Source organism: Populus alba, chromosome 10 (genome assembly GCF_005239225.2).
Source record: "Populus alba chromosome 10, ASM523922v2, whole genome shotgun sequence".
Lineage (NCBI taxonomy): Eukaryota > Viridiplantae > Streptophyta > Magnoliopsida > Malpighiales > Salicaceae > Populus > Populus alba.
The window spans coordinates 21,212,632-21,229,018 of record NC_133293.1 but is presented as its reverse complement, the minus strand read 5'-3'; the positions used below and the strand labels follow the sequence as shown (position 1 = coordinate 21,229,018).

At 35.3% G+C, this 16,387-nt stretch overlaps 5 protein-coding genes across 5 annotated transcripts; 2 read left to right on the top strand and 3 right to left on the bottom strand.

Moving 5' to 3' along the window:
- Nucleotides 1–5,648: 5,648 nt before the first annotated feature.
- Nucleotides 5,649–7,315, bottom strand: LOC118060097 (transcription factor SRM1). The gene is made up of 2 exons (XM_035073232.2): nucleotides 6,839–7,315; nucleotides 5,649–6,121 (listed from the first exon to the last, which is right to left on the bottom strand). The coding sequence occupies exons 1-2, from the start codon at nucleotides 7,249–7,251 to the stop codon at nucleotides 5,827–5,829; spliced, it is 708 nt and encodes a 235-aa protein (XP_034929123.1). The 5' UTR covers nucleotides 7,252–7,315; the 3' UTR covers nucleotides 5,649–5,826.
- Nucleotides 7,316–10,391: 3,076 nt separating this feature from the next.
- On the top strand, nucleotides 10,392–11,353 carry LOC118060096 (germin-like protein 9-3). The gene has a single exon (XM_035073231.2). It carries the CDS (start codon nucleotides 10,643–10,645, stop codon nucleotides 11,021–11,023), a length of 381 nt encoding a protein of 126 aa, XP_034929122.1. The 5' UTR covers nucleotides 10,392–10,642; the 3' UTR covers nucleotides 11,024–11,353.
- A 798-nt stretch (nucleotides 11,354–12,151) lies between these two features.
- LOC118059804 (germin-like protein 9-3) lies at nucleotides 12,152–12,934 on the bottom strand. The gene is made up of 2 exons (XM_035072773.2): nucleotides 12,931–12,934; nucleotides 12,152–12,867 (listed from the first exon to the last, which is right to left on the bottom strand). The coding sequence occupies exons 1-2, from the start codon at nucleotides 12,932–12,934 to the stop codon at nucleotides 12,305–12,307; spliced, it is 567 nt and encodes a 188-aa protein (XP_034928664.1). The 3' UTR covers nucleotides 12,152–12,304.
- A 547-nt stretch (nucleotides 12,935–13,481) lies between these two features.
- Nucleotides 13,482–13,931, top strand: LOC118060094 (germin-like protein 9-3). The gene has a single exon (XM_073411940.1). The coding sequence runs from the start codon at nucleotides 13,482–13,484 to the stop codon at nucleotides 13,929–13,931; it is 450 nt and encodes a 149-aa protein (XP_073268041.1).
- Nucleotides 13,932–14,296: 365 nt separating this feature from the next.
- LOC118060095 (uncharacterized) lies at nucleotides 14,297–16,109 on the bottom strand. The gene is made up of 3 exons (XM_035073230.2): nucleotides 15,894–16,109; nucleotides 15,102–15,185; nucleotides 14,297–14,537 (listed from the first exon to the last, which is right to left on the bottom strand). Exons 1-3 carry the CDS (start codon nucleotides 16,038–16,040, stop codon nucleotides 14,511–14,513), a joined length of 258 nt encoding a protein of 85 aa, XP_034929121.1. The 5' UTR covers nucleotides 16,041–16,109; the 3' UTR covers nucleotides 14,297–14,510.
- Nucleotides 16,110–16,387: the final 278 nt, after the last annotated feature.

The window sequence follows — 16,387 nt, the reverse complement described above, 5'->3', positions numbered from 1 at the left end:
ACTTATTGTTTAGAGTTTCATAGCCATTAAATCCGGTCCGGCCATCCAAATCGAGATGAAAGCTCCTCAACTCAAGCCCTGTTTCAGGCTGGGTTGACTTTGAACAACGGTTCACAGTTGATTTGGTTAAAAATACGGGAGGCCTGATCAAGTTTTTTTTAATCTCAAGACATTATTTTATTTATTTTTTAATTGAACACAAACAACGATGTCTTTTTTATTAAAATAATGATTTCACCTTTGCGACTGAGGACGAACACCACCATAAATGTGCATGACGAATCAATCTTGACCTTTGAATTTTGAAACGTGACCTCCCTGAGCCATTTGAAGCGACCCGGAAAACCAACACCCACTTGGCAGAGGGATCTCGAGTCGTTACATTCGAACCAGGACGGGGTCAATGAGCCAAATGGTGGCCACTGGGTCCCTGGCCGTTCAAGGACTAGAGGGTACGTGGCCCCTAAAAGGCAACTAACTTTGCACCTAGCTTAAAACCCACAATGACACGTGTGGAGAATGAAAAGGCAAATCTTTCGAAGATAAGCATGGATTTAAGGCAGAAAAGGAGATCGGTGGCTTGCTTGTTGGCACGGACCTAAACGTGGGCGTGGAGGCAAGAATCATCACAGTGGAAGGTTTTTTTTTTTTTTAAATATATGGATATTGATGCAGAGACAGAAAAAAAATTAAAGAAACAATCATGAAAGTTTTGTTTCAAAACATGAGGGTCATGGTAAGAATATCTTGATTTTTTATATGAAAATTGAACCAATCCATGCATGTTATTCTTGGTTTGTTTTTTAAAGGATCCAGAGTTAGGTGATGAGAGGAAAATTGTTCAGATCTGAGAGTTATATAATCGACTATTTTATCTTTTAAAATAAAAGATATTTTTAAAAATTCACCTTCCACCGTGAAATAGGTAGAAGGATTTTAATCGCAGCAAATTGTTAATCAAGTGTGTGTGACCCTCCTCTGCTATTTCTGTCCAAATCAACTGCGATCCACTGTGCCACGATTGTCAGGGCTGCGAGGAAATGGGATAGCCCTGCACCTATGCTGTGCCTCTAGCTTGGGCACGATCTTATCAGTTCATGACCAATCAACACAGTTTTCTAAGATCTGGGTCCCACAAAATCACGTTTTCTAGGCCCCCGATGCTTCCGTTCGCACCCGCCCCGTCCTTCCTCTCTTGCTGGAAAATGGAGTTCAAGCCCTTTCAAAGGCTAGTTCATGACCACTGTCAGGCTCCAACCAGGGGATTCGACCAAGAACTAGGAGAGGACAGCATGGTTGCAGCCACACGAGAAGATGACAATTTTGCCCCCTACAGTCAAAAAAAATCCCCAAGGAATCTACCAGTATTAATCAAGTTTATTAATATAATTCTGAACTATAGAACAACATAAGTTATGTTATGGCACCAAAAGTTGAGGAAGGTATGTGAAAGTCATAATAAAAAAAAAAAATGAGCTACAAACAAGACTTTAAAATTTTTAATACCTATGATAAAGTCTCTAATTAGATTGACTATTTATCAAAAAATAAAAAGATTTGAATCATAATTTATATTAAGAGAATTTTATCGAAGTTAGCATGGTTGCATGTCATGACAAGAGAAAAAGAATTGATGAATAGTTGAAATTGTTCCCAAGTCTTTGAAACATTAAAACACCTTTCGAGTTGATGAATTCTCTTTTTTCTTTTTTTTATAGCCATGAGCCATAGCTTTTACTATATGTTTATAAAAGTTCTTTGTAATAAAGCAAACAATTGAAACTGATAAATAACACTATCAAAACTTAAAAAATTAAAAATAATATTTATTTTAGTTTTTATGGTTGAACTTGTAGTTAAATACAACTTAATTATGTACAAAACTTAACCGTAAATTTTTCTTATTTTTTATTTTTTTGATAGGTACGACATCCAAAACTCAACCTTCTCTTCTCAAATAAGGACGCATAATGGCAATGTCACATTGATATGGAGACTTGCTTTGGACGCAAATTGACACCAGCCTCGTCATGTCTTTGATAAAGGAAGGTAATTTTGCTACTACAGCGACCACCAACAAAGGTCACATGGTACACGCATATATTATCACGTGGCAACGCCACTAAGTGTCGATCAGAGTGACCATATTTTAAACTGACCTCGTTCTTCAGGTGCAAGCTCGTGCCACGCCTTCTGCCATGTGTTGAGCCTCAAGTATACAGATGGACACGTCACACTGTACTGGCAAGCTAACCCAAGTGCATGTGACTCTATGTTATACGGTGTTTCTTTTTAAAAAATATACTAAGATATATTTTTATTATTAATATCAATAAATAAAAAATCATCAAAAAAATATTAAAAAATTATTAACATAATATTTAGAAGGTCATGGTTATGGTTGGGAAGAAGATTCTTTAAAACATGTAGAAGGTTATGATCTAATGGGTATAAAAATTATTAACACATATAAACACATGTAGAAGATAAAAATTATTAAATGATCTAATGGGTATAAAACACGCAGAAAGTTATGGTTGAGAAGAAGGTTCCTTAATCTACATCAATTAATTTTTTTTTTAATATTTTCTTAAAAATATAATTTAAAAAAGATAATTAAATTTTTTTATTAATATAAATATCCGAGCTAGTTTACATATATTTTAAATAATGTTATAATATTTTAAATTAATAATTATATAAGCCTCTAATCATCATATTAACAACCATACAAAACAACGTTTTCATATCAAACTCTTGATATTAGAGCAGCTACTGAATAGTTAGATAATTAATTTTTTAACATAGCCACGAGTTGACCCACAAAATGAAACCGAGCCAATTCTAGTGAGGAGTGGATCAACCGGATTCAACTTGAGCTATCATATCATATCATGTCTTATTTAATAATAACGGTCCTGAGTTGTACAACATACAGTGTACTTCCCGAACCGTCATGTTGTACTTCAGAAAATAATGATCACTGGTTTTTTAAATCATACTCTACAACGAATGGAGTTGCTCCAGAGACGTCATTCTTTATTTTATTTCTCTACTCTTGGTTTTTTTTTTTTATTTAAAAAAACCGGCTATAAATAAAATAATGACACCCTTTTCCATATATTTTTTTATCATGTATTGTTTCGTACTCTCAACATGGCCCTGTGGTGTACGTGAGCGAAATATTTCCTTGTTGGCGACTTGTCGTACGAGAACATAAGCTCATCCGAAGCATGAGATTATCAAATCAATTACAATGACGCCTCATTGTATGATGGTCGCTCGGTCAAAGCACATAAAAGACATGGGCCTTTTCCCGACCACAACGTTTTTTAAAGCTCCTTCCTGTCTTGTTAAACAAATAATTGTTAGATTATTGGTAGGGTCAAATAATTAATGTCAGGCAACCAGAAATTATTTCGCCGCCGCTTGATAACCAAGAGCAACCTGCTGCCTCCAGGTATATAAAACGAGGTGATGTGTTTTCTTCATGGCAATGTGTTTTCTAAATAATTCTATGACCTAGGTTAGGTTAAAATTAATTATTGTTGCTGTTGTAGTGTTTGGATATTGTCTATATTATACAATTAAAATGCAGATGACACGATATTTTCTGTGTTTTTATTTTAAAATAACAAATTTATTTTAAAATCGTTACGACGATGTATTTTATTTTAAAATTATATAAAAAAGAAACAGGGAGGAGTGCTCCTCTGTGTTTGTCTTTGTATTCTTGAGATATCAAGGTAGATATATTTTATCCCAGTTAGTGGGGTGGGACCATATGGAGGTTCCCACGACGGACCTAAAACCGAAAGTGGCATCAAATGGTGGTAATTGCAGCTCCGTGACATCCCAAATCGTAGCCACTGGCCCGTTTTTTTTTTTTTTTGTGTCATTTACAGCCCCTTGGTTCTAGGTAACAGCAAGAAGGCCTAGCCCAACACAACCCACATAAAGACGGGAAAAAGTCGACTGCGAAAGGAGAGGGCCTAGCCCAGACATGAACGACCCATCAAAAATATCTCTCTTGACAAACAATATCAAACCCAGCTCCCTTCCTAATACTTTCCTGGGTTGTTGGTCCGTAGATGTAAAAAATCAATAATATCTAGATGTTATAAATATTTTTTTAAATAAAAAATTTAAATTGTAAAAAGATTGATTTAATTTCACCTGGTTCACTTGGTGGATTTAAAAATAATTTAGTTAGTCAGTAAAATAAAAACTCAATTCTCAATTAACCAAATATTAAAAGATAAAATAAAAACATTAATTTTTTAAAAAAATTAAAAAATAAAAAACAATAGCATAAACTTAGAATATCAAAACAATAGCATAAACTTGGTGAATCCAATCTCCAGATAAAAAAAAAGAAAAACTTGGAAAAAAACAAAAGCAATTTTTTTCCCCGTAAAGTGATGAATAATAACAGCATATCTTTTTTAGTTTTTGTTAATAATTCCTAGATAGAGTTTAAGTTTTATCTTAGATAAAAGAGATGCATACAAATCTCTTTATTTTTTAAGTTTTAAAAGATAAAAAATCACTTCAAATCTATCTTAAAAATTCAATCTTACCATGTTGTAATACCTGGTCCGCAAGGGAAGACATTCTGGCAAACGGCAACGTTCCAACAAGGTGGCGGCGGCAGAGTTATTGTCCCTGGCTCCTGAAACCTACAATTACCACAAAAACCACAATTCATGTTGCAAAGTTTCGTCTTTCCCTCAAATATCATCGTCGAGAATAAGAATTTCACTTCTAACTAACATGTCTCCCGGTTCCGTCCAATGGTGTCTACTCCATGCGCCTAGGAGATGATTCCATTGGCTTATACGGCAGAGTTCAAAGATGCAAAAGCAGCAATCGTGCTGGAAACACAGCACAAGAAACTAAAGCAGAGGTTGTTCAAGGACAATGTTCGATCCTTGCCCGTTTCGAACCCAATAAGTTTTGGGGCACGTACCAAGTGGGGAAAACCCCAGTGGATATTCAAATATTCCACACCTCTCATCGTCCTATTGTCAGATTCCTGACTGTCCAGTTAGAACGGGACGGAAATCTCAAGGTTGTTACCGGGCTCGAGCTCATGCTCAAACCGGCTGGGTTTTGGACTGCCAGGCTATTACTGAAACCCGTGAGTTGTCTAGTCCGTACGGTTTGTGCAGGACCTGTGTCGGGTCCTCCTGTCTGGATAGCCGGACCCAGGTGAACTTGGGTCATTTCAGTGCGTCGATGGTGATGATCAATCCGGTGATTTTTGCAGGGGGAATGATGATATGGGTTTTGAGAAAGAAACAGGTGGAGTTACCGTTTGATGAATTGTCGAGTACGGACCATGGTTATCATGCTTGATTCGGGGACCGACGGTGAAGAGTTGGATTGTTGAATCATTTGCCATCTACATTTGTACAGGCACTTTATGTGATAAATTCAATTGTAGTTCTAGTTGTAACGGGGGAAGGAATCGGGGCAACGACACTTTCTAGTTAAACTCCTAGAGTGGCCGAGGACTTTGGCAACCTTTAATTAGTTGTGGACAGTCATTGAAGTCCATGAAACCCTCCGGCCAGCTGATTTTAGAGGCATGGATATGGCGAGCTTCCTGGCTCTGCACCTTGTCACTTCCACAATCAAAGGCACGATTGACAATAAGAATAGAAAATTTTAATAACTCTCATTTTATGTTTATACAGCATCTGTCTACAGCTAAAATGAACACCAATCGACTATAGGACGAAACACCAATAACCTAAACAATAACAGATTTGATTGAATGAGAGACGCGGGTAGTACAATGATGTTTACACTAATTAACCATTTTTACATTTGAAATCTAAAGTTTTGATAACCCAAACCCGGTGGCCCGTCTTGATTAGTTGGAGGGCCAGGCGGAGAGTTCCAGTAATCATCAGCTGAAGGACCAACAGTATTGTTATCCACTGAGGTAATGTCATGAATGCTCGATCTCTTCCTCTCTTTCTTCACCGAATTCTGGCGGAGGAAGTACTTCTGTGCATGGCTGGCTACTTGTGTTGGTGTTCTGGTAATGACCACATTCCTTGAGATGCTCCTCCAATCACCCTTGCCGAATTTATTCAATCCAACCAAGAACAGCCTGCAACAATTCCATTAGAGTCTCAATTGCCAGAAATTCAAAAATCAGAAGATGACAATTCAAACCTTCAAACATATAACATTTTATTATCTGAATCTTTTTCGCAGAAGTTATCCTCAACTTAATCCTATCAAAAACAGCTTGAACAATTCCATTGGAGAGTCAATTGCCAAAATTCAAAAACCAAGAGATGATAGTTTAAACCTTTAAACATAAAACACTTTATAATTTGAATTTTTAGCTTATATGTAAATAAAAAATCGACTGACAACATTCGTTCATCCAACCCTTCACCATTCACTCTTGCCCGGAACAGAGCTCTCTGGGGTTTTTCCCTTTTATATCCCAGAAGGGGTCTCGTGGCATTTCCTACTGCTAACTCTATGCAAAACTCCCTGTCTACTACCCTTGATCTAAGGTTTCCATAACAGCTATACAACTATACACAATGAGCTTAGAAAATTGCATCTTAAAAGAAATACACTTCAACAGCCAGCATTTACCCTTCGTAGACTCATCTACCGCACAAGATTTTGCAGCCCGTCATCAACCAATCCTCAGATTACCCATATAGATATTTGTTTCAAAACAAAAAAATTTGCAGAAGATGTTGGATAATAACTCACACTTTGTAAATTCCGAAACCAATTATATACAAAAATTCAAACTTTTAAAAAATTATGAACAAGATTCAAAATCTATTACACACAAACTCACTTGTGTTCATCCTCAGTCCATGGTGTGCCTTTCTTCCGTTCCGTGTCTTGCTTTGCTTTGCCACCAAAACAAATCTGTCCAGACGGCGGCGCACCCGCAGCGACCATCCCGCCGTCGCCGCCGCTGGATTCCCAACTCACAGATTCATCATCCCTATAAGTTGGCAATTCAACACGGCCCGAATCTATTGCAAGAACGTCGTGAACCAAAATATCATAATGTTCTTTCACTTCCCACGCTGGTTTTCTGATATGGTTTGCAATGCTCTGCCACCGATCTGGCAAATTCTCAGGGAAGATAGTTAAAGCCTGTTCAAAAATCTTGTCTTCCTCGCGAGTCCAGCGAGTGGCGGCTGCTGTGGCATGAGGTGACTGAGTCAAGCACCGAGTTTGAAAGTTAAAGTCTTGATGCATTTTTGGTTTCGGATGGGGGTTTGGTGGGAGAATTGAGACGATGCTAGTTTATAGTGCGGATGGCAAAGGGTTTTGGACTTTTGTACAACTCACCTCTTCTTTAAATTCAACACGTTTTTTCTTTTATTGGCTCCCCTTTTTTCGTTTCTTCGTTTTTTACTTGAATTAGGATGTCTTCTTTTTCTCTCTTTTTTTTCTTAAAAAGAAAACTTTATTTTTAACAGCCGAAGCGAAGCAATGACTGGCCAATTCAAAACCTAGTTTTAACTGAGTTTCTTTCCTGAGTTGGATAAATACTAAACTGGTTAAATGGTAAGATTTATAGTCGGTCAGCTTTAAATTTCTTTTTTCAATTTTTGTTATAAACAACTGTATTTTAAAATAGATTTGATTGATCCACTTGTTTTAAAATTAACATAACAAACTTCTAACTTGACTTTGACTTTAAACTAAAAAATTAACAATATTATTTTAATTTAAAATTAAAAATTATGTTGAATCAGTTAAACTCAAGTAATTCATTCAGTGTTTATTTGTTAATATATCATGCCAGGTTAATAAACATGTTTAGCAGTTCAACAAACAATTTTATTAGGCCTGTTTATAAGTGGTTGTGGTTATTTTTTAAAATATTTTTTATATCGAAACACATTAAAATAATATTTTTTTATTTAAAAAAATTATTTTTAAAACCAGCATAAAAAATCCAAAACATACTAAAAAAAATTAAATTTATTGGAGCCGTAATCTATTAAATTCAAGTGATATTTGTCCTTGCTTTAAGATTATTTAAAAAAAAAAAAAACCAATTTCGGCCAATACCATCGTTTTTTTTTGTTTCCAGCACAAAATTGGCTGCGAAATATATGGTTGGCTAACGTTGCGTAAGCTAAAAATAATTGCCTCACTGTAATTAATTTTATTTTTTGTTTAATGGGATTTAATTAATTACAGTCATTTTATTGTTAACAGCCTTTAGCTTAATTGGGATAAGATTAAAATAGAGTTGCTTTAACACCTTTTTTTTTTGTCAGTGCAGACAGTAATTAGTGTTTGTGGTCATTTCTATAAATTTACTCCAACCGATTTCTCAAGGAAAAGAAATAGTAAAATAAACAGTATGAGTCGAAATATCCCCAGTATTTCACGAGTAACTATTATTTTTGTACTCTATTTATTTAAATTAATTTATATATGCTAATTGACAATCACAACAGAATTGATATAATTTAAATAATTTTTAAAAATAATAACAATTTACAAGAATGGCAATGAAAATCATACAACTTTAGTAGTGAATTGATACACACACACGCGCGATTTAATTAAATAAATTATTCATGTAATAATAGAGTTATTTCCTGGAATATAAGCCATATTGTTTTTTAAAAAATCTATGCATGAAATAGTTTTTCAATCATGAAACCAAAAATATCACCATACCATCAATTTTACCTCACTGTTAATAAAGATAAAGCTAGTTGTCTTTTGTCATAGGCCATGGGCAACCATCATGGAATTCAGGTGAAAATGGATCACGGCTTACCAGTTGGAGGTGCTCATCTTTATGGCAGTGTCGGCAAGTGGTCACCGCCCTGTCGGTCGGAGGTTGACGTCTGGTGCCTCTTGGCGTAGCAGCTGTCACTTTAGAATAATTAATAATTACAAGCCGTGCCCAGCCAAGGCTTTTCTCCTTTCCTTTTCAAACTGCCAGTTTAGTCTTGTTGTTCATTTCAAGTTCTCTATCCACGTGGCGAAATGGGTGCTTGGCACTTGTCTTCCACTTGGAATCTTGGTTCGAAAGCAGCCCAGAGACAGAGTTTTGGATAACCTTAATTTGCCACGTCAGAGATTTTTATTATCATTACTGGGATAAATTTGGCTTCTAGACTTGTATTTGGATATGGATGATGGACTATAATATTTTTTTTTGACTGAGATAGGCCAGAGTAGTATTATATAATTGTTGCTAAACTCAATTTAGTTCAATTAAAAATTCTGTGTTTTGAAGTTTAATTTGAGTTAAATTTTCAAATAAATTGAAGGAAAACTAAGTTAATAAAATCTTGTTAATATATAATTCCATGGACTCGTCTAAACTAGACCAACCATTTTTTTTTAAAAAATAGCATTGTTTAAATAAAAATAATTGACTTGTATTGATTTAATACCTATGAATTATATCATGACTTAATAACCTAAACCTATTTTTCCAGCTAATCCTGAAACCGGTTTAATAACACTGGATTTTAAACTTTATATTTAGGTAATCAATGTTATTGTATATATCGAAGTTCTATTGTAGTTTAAAATAATATTTTTTTTTAAAAAATTATTTTTAATACTAGTGCATTAAAACAATACAAAACAAAAATATTTTTTTTTTTTGAAAAACTTAGATTTTGTTTTTAAGTAACCCTTTTATAATACAAAAAAAAAAAGGAAATATCTTTGGCAATGTAAAATCCAATCGAGGTTGAAAACGTTGTTATAGACCCAAGAAATGAGAATCAGTAATGAAATTGGATGTAGAAATAGACAGGATTTTGCATGTGATGGAGGGAGGGGTGTGGTTTTTATTGAAACAATCGCAACTATTGTCCCTTGGTTACATGTTTCTTCAACATATCACTGTCGATATTGATGTGCTCAAAAGTCCGAGGTTGTGTTTGAATCATCCTTTGTGGATAAGTGTCATTTACAGCCCGTCTTTCTTCACGCCTAAGAAATTATATATTTTTGTGTTTTGAGTGTTTTTTTAAAAAGATTTAATTTTTTATTTTAAATTAATATTTTTTTAGTATTTTTAGATTATTTTAATATATTTGTGTTAAAAATAATTTTTTAAAAAATATATTAAAATATTATTTTGATGTATTTCCAAGTAAAAAACATTTTAAAAAACAATCACTATCACATTTTCAAACACTCTTTAATTTAAGTACTTTTTACACGGCCAATTATAGTTTGAAATATGATTGGCTACTACACTAAGATAATGTTTGGTAGTGTAACAATGAATATTTTTGAAGTATTTTTTTATTTTAAAATATATTAAAATAATAATTTTTATATTTTAAAATTATTTTTTGATATGAGAATATTTGACGAATGTTAAATTAAGGGAAGGCTTGAAACCTTGTAATTGCATGTTTAAGCCGTCCTGTTGCCCTGGTTCCGGTTGAAGCAGGGCAGAGAAACCTAGAGAACCTCGTCGATCACAGCTGGCCATCAAGCCAGCAATTGACATTGTTAACGCATGCCAAACAATGTTCAAGGGCACCATTACAAGTGCCTGATGCAGTGGTATTGATCGGGATTCAACACAGAAAGCAAAAATCATCCATTCTGCAAGGTCCTCAATTTGCTGGAAGGAAATATAAGCACTGACATGGCCTCAAGCTTGATAACTGCACTTCTTTTTGTGACATTCATTGCTACGGTCACAGCGAGTGATCCTGATATCATCACAGACTTTGTAGTCCCGGCAAATCTAACAAAGATCGATGGGGATTTCTTCACCTTTACCGCCCTCAGAGGCTTCTTTGACAGCGACCACCCACCAAACTTCAAGGTGACAGAAGCTGGCATGGCAGATTCCCAGAACCCTGCCACAGCTATCTCGGCCTCTGGCAGTGCAAATGCCGGCACTGTATCTGTGCCCACAACTGTGTTTGCTACTGGCATTGATGATAATATCCTGGCCAAGGCTCTTAAAACTGATGTTGCTACTATCCAGAAGCTCAAAGCAGGTCTTGCAGTGAAGGCCTAACATGATCCTGGTTTTGCTATTCTCGGTATAAGTAGTTTTAATCACTTGTTCTACCTGATTGTTTTTACCCTTTTCTTTGAGTTTCAGCAAAGAAAGAATGAATCTTGTTTAATAAAACAAATTATTTGGTGATTTTATTTCAAAGAAGTGCCGGCTTCAACTTGAATCCTACTTTATCTAGATATCACAAGTGACCATTTTGCGTTTTGTTTAGATGAGTAGTTATACACCGTGCTCTAAACGTCAGGTCCCAAGCTGTCTGACTATTCAAACTCTGATGCCGTGTTAAATTTAAATTTTTTATAATTTCTCTTATCTTATTATTGAAAACTAGCAAAATCAATATAAGAGAGCACTGTTTTTATGAAATAAAAGTTTATCGATGATTCCCAGATAAAAATGCTTAATTAACCCTTAAAATGAATCATAAAAAAAAAAAGATCAATCAAGAAAGAAACAAAAAGGAATGATCTTGCTGTTATACTAGGCTAAGGAAGTCTTTTGCATCGTGTTTTTAAAAGTTTTAATTTTTTTATTTAAAATAATTTTTTTATATATTTTTAATTTTTTTTAAATATATATTTTTTATTTTAATATATTTCAAAGTAAAAAACATTTTGAATTGCTATCATAATTTCAAACAGGATTTAAATGTCACATATAACTGCATCTTGGTATTGAAATAAATATTTGGATCTATTTTATTATTTTATTTTATTTATTTAAGTTATTTATGTTAAGCTGTTTTAATTGATGAAAACATAATAAAATGACATCGTGTGTCACTCTTTGATTGGAAAATTAAGTCTATTTAAACCTATTTCATTGTTTTATTTGAATTATTTGAATTATTTATATTAAATAATTTTAATTGATAAACCGAGCCTAATATTTAGATGTTTTAAAGTTATGCTATTTATATTTATTTATTTTAATTTGTGAGACACTTTTTAATAATTAAATAAAAATAACAACTTTTCCCTATCTAAATTCTCTTTTCTTAAAGGCCTTTTCTTTTCTTTTCTTTGCTTTTAACTTTTAACTTCTTTCTTTAAAGCTTTATTTTTTTCTTCTTTCTTTAAATTTTTTTTTGTTCTTTGTTCCGTATCAGTATATTATGAAACAAACTTTTTAACAGGAGATAAAACGAAGAAATGCACTAAATGAAAGTAAAATCACCACAAATCCCTTCATTGAGCTGTGATCATCACTTATTCAGTACATAAATAAGACGAAAAAAAACTGGGATGCATGGTTATGTTAGAGCTCCATCTCCCTGCTTTAGGCGAAACCTGCCTTGATTTTTTCTATGGTAGCAACATCAGTCTCGAAAGCCTCTGCCAAAATCCCACTATCAACGCCAGTTGTGAACAGAGTGCTTGGAATTGACACGGTTCCGGCCAGATTCTTAGGATCATTATTATACTGGTAGTGAACACGTCCCTTTGGAAACACAAACATGTCCCCAGCTTCGAGTGTCTGTGTGAAAAGCTTGTTAGCTGTGCCAACAAATCCCACTTCAAGGCAACCATCGACAAGAAACAGCAGCTCAGCTGACGGAGGATGAGTGCGAGGAGGGTTCAGCGTGCCTGCTGGATACTGTAGAAATGCATAAGAAACACTTTGTCCATTGAGAGCTGGAAACTCCGGCATGCTTACTTTTGAGGCAGTGAAAGATGTTGGTGGTTTAGCCCCGACAAGAGACCGTAAAGCAGTACAAGTGAACAACCTGCCATCAACTTTCGTGACATTTGGTGGCACTATAAAATCAGAGATTATATCTGCATCTCCAGATACTGCTATTTGGAAACAGGCGAAGATTAGGACTGATACCAAGACGAATCCTTAAAATAATCCTTAATGATCCAACTACAACCTGCTACGCCATAGTGCCTTCAACAAGGTACCCATTTATACTTGTTTTGCAGGCCTTGCTCGGGATGGAATTCCTTGGCATTGTCAATTTACACTTCTTTCGCCTCAAATCCACACGAATACAGAATATGCCTAAAATTCAAGTTGTCATCAAGACATTGAGCCATCATCAGCCAGGTTGTAAGGATGTCCTGAGGCAGTATATACCTACTATGAAGTGAAGGTGAAAGAGATAAAAAGACCCTTTTCGATAAGGTCTTCTGGTACAGAATCTGCCCTGAAAATCGCAGAAGAGTCGATTTCCTAGCTAGCTGTCTGACTTCTTCGGTGAAAACATGAAACAAACATAGAAAATTTCAGCACTTTCTAGCAAGTAGACAACGTTTTTCAACCTTAAAGGAGCTATAAAGGCATTGCCATACAATGATCCAGACAACTAAATCCAGTCAGCACAAAACTGAATCACTAACTCGAAAGCTCGGAATTCGACTATTGAGCTTGCAGCTTGTCAACCATAGCCATGAACTCTCTCAAACCAGTTTCCCTTTCTGTATTCCTACTTTCCTTAGTCAGTGCAGTCAATATGGTCTTCGCAAGTGATCCTGATATCCTTTCGGATTTCGTCGCACCAACTAACACAAGTGTCGATGGAAAGTTCTTCACCTACACAGGAATGCGTGGGGTTCTTGCCAAATTTCCTCAAAACTTCACTTTAACAAAAGCTACCATGAATGAGTTCCCTGTGCATGGTAGCTTGGATGTTGGATTTGTTTACACCAAGAATGTGCTTTACACCCAAAAACTCCGAGTTGGAGATGTGTTCATTTTCCCAAAGCGTCTGGTACACTATCAGTCCAACCCAACCAAAGAACCAGCTGTTGCGATTTCTTCTTTTGGTAGTGCAAATGCCGGAACAGTTTCTGTGCCGTTGGCTGTCTTCTCAACAGGAATTGATGATGGAATTCTTGCCAAAGCATTCAAGACCGATGTTTATACCATTCAAAAGATCAAGTCCGGCTTTGGCAAGCCCTGAACCAAGCCTAGATAGCTCAAAAAAGGCCTGCACTTTTGTATTCCACGCAATCAATAATTATTCTCTTGGCTCAGAGAGTCGACTAATGTTTGTTCGTACATCAAAGTCATGAATTTTCAATAAGAGCTAATTTATACCCTTCTGTTAAGAGTGATAATCATTTTAAGCTCGTTGCTGTATTTGAATGCCTTCGGATTTTTTCATGATCTTCGAAGGAAAGAAAAAATGAATCCAGTTAGTCAAATCAGAGAAATAATCAGAAATCAATGGTCCTGGAGAAAATTGGTAGCGGGTAGGTCAGCTGGTTTTCGGTGAAGCAACAGGAATTGCCACATGAAATCATCCAGAGCATCAACAAGAAGAGATAAAACGAACCCTGGATCAAGATCATTCAAAGTTAGGATAGGAAAACTATCAACAGATGCAGAGCTACATAGAAGAACATGGTTATGTTTATAACTGTTCAAAAGTATTCCGAAGACAACTCTGTGCAACCACTACATCTCCCTAGAGAGTCATTATTTTACATGCCTTTTACCACAGCAAGATCATCATTATCTGGTGCAGATGGATCCCCCATCAGGCTTTCTGGCTCCCTTCAATTCTCTGAAAAAAAGGCATAATTGAAGTCGATTAAACTTAATCTTCAAAGGCAGATTTGAATAACCAAACAAATAAATGAATTAGAAATCTGCAACGGTAATTTAGGAGATCAATGCTGCACCACCATTCTACGAATCATATGCTTAGGTGCTCGTTCTTCAAAACTCAAAACACATGTCAAAGAGGAGAGGAAAAAGGTATGCATTTGCTAACATTTGGCAATCGGTGACACGAAACATCAACGAAATGATGTTGGGAATTGAACTCATAACAGGGAATCTATGTACTTAGATTCAATTACTCAACAAATATTTAAATCATTCAAGCAGTAATTAGTTATTACTTTAAACATCAATGTTGGTGATAATAGGGAATTTTGATTTTGAAACACCTAAGTAAACCAGCCACATCTTCTTGCTCCATTCCATTGACAAAAAACTGCACATCTAATCATGCTTAAACAACAATCGAACATAACAGCCCAAATATTGTAATAGGAGCAATGTTTCGATCATTCTGACCTAAAAATGAGGAACAAACATCATCAAGCTACTAAATTTAAATTACCTTGTCAGCACCCTGTTTCTCTTTCTCTGCCTTCTCCTTCTCCTGCTTTAGCTTCAGTTTCTCCAACCTTTCCCTCTCCATTTTCTACAAACCCACAGACACACCGAAAAAAATAAAATAAAAAATCACCATACAATCATCTATCGCAGAAATCAAATCGACTGGTACTTCAATCATCAAGCTCTATTTGATTGCAAACTTGTGATTAGTTGAAGCAAACCCTAAATCTAACTCATAAAATAATTTAATTTAGTTTATCTTTTCCTATCGTTTTCATTTTCCTACACTTTCTCAGCTACCAAAGAAAAAAAAACGATGACAAAGATGTAAATAACTTCATTATCATTTAACTTAACTCACAATACTCTGATATTTTTCCCATATCTATCATTTTCCTACACCTTCTCAGCAAACGAACAGAAGCTGAAACAAAAACGACAAAACATTTCTAAAGCTCAATCGATCACCAAAGTTATGAGCAACGATTTCTTTCATTTTCCTACACCTTCTCAGCAAACGAACAGAAGCTGAAACAAAAACGACAAAACATTTCTTAAGCTCAATCGATCACCAAAGTTATGAGCAACGATTTCTTTCATTTTCCTACACCTTCTCAACAAACAAACAGAAGCTCAAACAAAAACGACAAAACATTTCTTAAGCTCAATCAATCACCAAAGTTATGAGCAAAGATTTCTTTCATTTTCCTACACTTTCTCAGCAACCAAGCAGAATATAATAGCAATAAGAGAGAGGTTGCGAGATGGGGAAAGGTGAGATAAGAGGTCAGGCCTGAATATAAACGTTTTCAGCAGCGCGTTCCTCTTCGCTCAGAACTCGACCTTTTCCATCACTGAAGTAGCGAGTAGCTCCACGAGTTGACTCCATCGAGCGAATAGTGATTAAGCTGAGTCGGCTCAGTGCGGATCTTGGAGCCATGTTTTGTGGGCGGGCGCTTTGCTTTCCTTAGAAACCTTTCTTTCTTGACACGGATACGGGAAACTTACGCTGAGCTCCTACCTCTAGAACTAGAACCTTCTGGCAGTTGACACGTCGTTTGATAGATGAAGCCCAAGGGTAAGGTGCTTCGGCCCAGTTAAATAGTTGGGCCACAGATTTTTCATTTGTTAAACAAAGAAAATAAATATTAGGAGTATACTTTTCCAGAGTTTAGTTTCAATCTCGAGGTAAAAATAGAAATAATAAAAAATAAAAATATATTTTATTAAAAATATATAAATAGAGAGATAGAATAAATTCATCCATGGGATATTTTTTTTTGGGTG